This window comes from Clarias gariepinus, chromosome 15 (assembly GCF_024256425.1).
Source record: "Clarias gariepinus isolate MV-2021 ecotype Netherlands chromosome 15, CGAR_prim_01v2, whole genome shotgun sequence".
NCBI lineage: Eukaryota > Metazoa > Chordata > Actinopteri > Siluriformes > Clariidae > Clarias > Clarias gariepinus.
Window position 1 is genome coordinate 20,053,614 of NC_071114.1, and position 3,887 is coordinate 20,057,500.

At 35.4% G+C, this 3,887-nt stretch overlaps 1 protein-coding gene across 1 annotated transcript; it reads left to right on the forward strand.

Moving 5' to 3' along the window:
* Window positions 1-834: 834 nt before the first annotated feature.
* LOC128543250 (receptor-transporting protein 3-like) lies at window positions 835-2,761 on the forward strand. The gene is made up of 2 exons (XM_053513616.1): window positions 835-1,022; window positions 2,209-2,761. Exons 1-2 carry the CDS (start codon window positions 880-882, stop codon window positions 2,549-2,551), a joined length of 486 nt encoding a protein of 161 aa, XP_053369591.1. The 5' UTR covers window positions 835-879; the 3' UTR covers window positions 2,552-2,761.
* The last annotated feature ends 1,126 nt before the right edge of the window (window positions 2,762-3,887 follow it).

Genomic DNA, 3,887 nt, shown 5'->3' on the forward strand with positions numbered 1-3,887 from the left:
AGATCAATTAAGTTTATGATTATTAGATTATGAACTTTTTAGGAGGCTACGGCGTGCTTTGGTCATTTACATTTCAAATGTAGACCACTCAACTGGTTCCTTTAGATAGCATGCTCTTTACATCTGTTCTAACCTACTTTTTAATATTTCTATCTTTCACTGAACCTTTTTTAGGAAAACCAAACCCCTTCACCCACAAGTTAAACTGTGTTAAAGACTGAGGACCATAATTTGAAAACATATGTTTAACATTAGGGTGATGTTAGCTGATTAGGAAGTTTTTAAGGAAGCAGATTAGGAAGTCTTTAAATAAAATAAACGCTCATAAATTGTGTCAGAACTTCCATAAACCACTATTTTAAGACAATTTCATTTTAGTTTCGTTTTTCTTTTTTAAGTTTCATTCTTGGTTTCTAAGTTTAGGGAAATTATTCCATGTGACCTCAGGAACATGTTCAGACTACAAAAAAAGGGAAAGTGAAATAATATGAAAGTAAAACATATAGTTTACATTATCTAATGATGACAAACAAATAAAACAATACAATATCACTGTACAGTCTTAAAAATAAGTTATAACAGTGCAATAAAAATGTTGTTAAAAAATAATAGATAGATAGATAGATAGATAGATAGATAGATAGATAGATAGATAGATAGATAGATTTATTTATTTATTTATTTATTTATTTAACATTTAATACCATAGTTTGGTGTGTGTGTGTGTGTGTGTGTGTGTGTGTGTGGTCAAAATAAGTTTCTGTTTCCTTTCTCCAGAAAGTAGCTATGCTTTATAAATACAGCTGGCAGGCAGTGACAGCAAAGGGAAGAAGAGGCAAAGAGAGAGAGAGAGAGAAAGAGAGAGAGAGAGAGAGAGAGATGGAGGACCAAATGTGGATGAGTGTGTTTAGATCGAGAGCCGAAGGTTTGCGGGATGAGTGGACGCTGCATATGGATGATTCCATCCAGCCCAAAAATACAGAACCAGGGTTTTATGAGTACATGAGAGGATCGTTTGCTCAGTAAGACTCATGCACGACACATACAGTACACTGAACACACACACACACACACACACACACACACACACACACACATACACACACTACTTAAATCCAAATTTGTATTATATGTTTGTGAGAGATGACTGTTTGTATTAACTCTTTGTATTATATATCTATTCATTGTTTAAAGTTTAACATATAATCTTCTGGCTCTTATTAAAGGTTTTGCAACATATGTAGGTTTTGAGATATATATTATTTATTACCAAACATTAGATGGCAATTATATATGAACAAAATATGAACAAAATATCACACATTCAGAAGACATCAAAAACACAACATTCTAAACCAACAATTTAAATTGCACCTCACTGAACCCAAGACGTGATTTGCACATGACATTTACATTTGCAGCTGTGCATGACATGACTACTACTGAAGGTTAGAAAGTGATTTTCGACACAGAAAACTGTTAAAATGCATAAATAAGGTAGAGAATCCTGTTAAAGCCATACATCAATCAAGTGAAAGAATATGCATATATGAATCAATCAATCGATAATCTTAACTGATAGACTCATAATCAACTTAGTAAACTTATTGGATAAAGTAATGTATCAATATTAAATTGTTCCATCATTTAATTAAATGGCAGGAGTCTTTAGTCTAATTCCTGTATTACATACAGTAAATGGAGATAGGGAGAAACAGAGCATTTTATTCCAACTCTGCCTCCTGTCTTTTCTTCAGCGCCACTGTCTCTAAGCCGTAGAGCATTGCTGGTCTCACCACTGTCCTGTACACCTTTCTTTTCATTTTCGCTAATAATCTTTTATCGCACAACACACCTAAAACTTTTCTCCACCCATTCCAACCTGCTTGTACCCGCCTCTTTACCTCTTTTCCACAATAATTATTGAGTATTTTTTAATCAGTTAATTCTGATATTATCTATTTGAATGAATAATGAATCTAGTCGACAAGTTTATAATTTTGCTCAAGTTATTGGTGGAAAGGGGGAAAAAAAACATCCAAACATGAATAAACTTGTATATCTGGAATCTAGTGGACAAGTTGGTGATTTAGCTGAAGAAATTAGTGAAGTTAATGAAAGGGGACTAAAAACCTTCCAAATGCATAACTTCTCTCATGCCTCACCTGCCATTTTCACCTTTAAACTCTCTCTTTCTTTGATTTATAGGTTTTATTGTACTGGATGTGGTCATTCGTGGTCCTCTAAGCGAGTGATGGTGGTGTTTCATTTCTCACGTGATGCGGCAAGTGGGCGTGGCACTGTAAAGATGCGTCGTTGTAAGCAGGAGTGTCGCCGCTGCACTGCACCCCGCAAGGAGAATCCGAGATATGGTCAAGAGAACATTGACGTCATCCTGGAGAAACTGATAGAAAAGATTAAATTTAGGTGCTATGGGGAGAATGTGGGACAATCAAACCGATCCTCACGCTTTACTGGTAGAGTGACTGGACCACACGAAAGTGCGCACTGTGAAGCCTGTCAGCTGGGGATCTGCCAACAGGGAACATGAACCACACAGCAGCCCCAGCTGGACATCAGTCCATACCCACTGATAGGGTAAAGGACTGACTTCACCAAGCACACCCTCACCCTAACACCACCACAAATCTTCCCCAACATCAGATGGTTAATTTAAAACCAGTATGATTTTTGCTTTTTTTTTATCAATTAATTATTTGCCTAATATATTCTAAGTTAAGACAACTATTTTACTTTTACTTAATGTTATAACTGTACATATGCATTGGATGAAATAAAGGAATATGAAGCAAGTATGTGTTTTACCTCCATACATATAGTCACACTTTTTTTTTGTCTTGATCCACCACAGTGGAAGCAGACAAGATTTGATTTAAGTGTTAAAAGCTTTTATTTAAGGGGATTTACAAAAATATTGCACCTGTTTAGGAATTACAGCAATTTTATAGTCATTCCATTTTCACAGGCTATTAAGTGAAAATGGATAATCTGTTTTATTGTCATTTCGGCCACTGGTGTGAAGGCATGTATGGTGGGCAGTGGAACTCGATGTTCTTTCGTGTTGCGGCTGTAGATGTTTCGATGTTCTCGCTGCAGTATAACGTCATCTGGTGGGACGTCATCAAAGCGCACCCACACATAACCCACAGGTTAAACTCGTCTTAAAGACTGGGGACAATAATTCTAAAACATTTTTATATTTATTATTATATTTAACAATAGGGTGATATTAGCTGATTAGCAGTTTAGTTCTAATTCTGTGAGTTCTCAGTATATTGTGTGCGTAAGGAAATGCTCTTACTTTCACTACTGAACATATTTAATGGTTTGTACTGTTGATTTACAAAGTTGACAGTTCAGCACTATGCTTTCAGTTTTTTATAATGTGTTGAGGGGTTCTTAATCCTTCTAGTAGAGTTTTAGTTCTAGTAGTTTCAAATTTCCTTAGTTGCTTGATGCAGTGTAATTCAATTAAATTTTTAATTTTCAATTTTTTTATCTATATAGTGCTTTTAACAACAGTCATTGTCACAAAGCAGCATTACAGAATACAAAAAATAGGAGAATCAGTATGAAATGTGTGAGGAAAAATGTGTAAATCTGTGCAAGAATGTGTAAATCAGATTGTTTCTGCTGAGCAACCCGAAGGTGATGGTGTCAAGAAAAAACTGCCTAGAATAGCAATAGGAAGAAAGCTTGAGAGGAACTAGACTCAACAGGAAACCCATTCTTATTTGGTTGATATCAGATAGCAGGTACTGATTTGCAGTCATACTGAGTGTTAGAAGGCTGGAAGTTCAGTATAACAGGAGAGGTGTTTAAATTAATATGGAGCCACTCCAAAGATGCAGCTTTTGTGGAATATC

What these genes read in the sequence shown, in the direction of transcription:
- LOC128543250 (XM_053513616.1), top strand. Translation starts at nt 880, where the DNA reads ATGGAGGACCAAATGTGGATGAGTGTGTTTAGATCGAGAGCCGAAGGT. An exon ending in ATGAGAGGATCGTTTGCTCA is followed by an intron (nt 1,023 to 2,208) that starts GTAAGACTCATG and finishes TTTGATTTATAG; the next exon opens with GTTTTATTGTACTGGATGTG.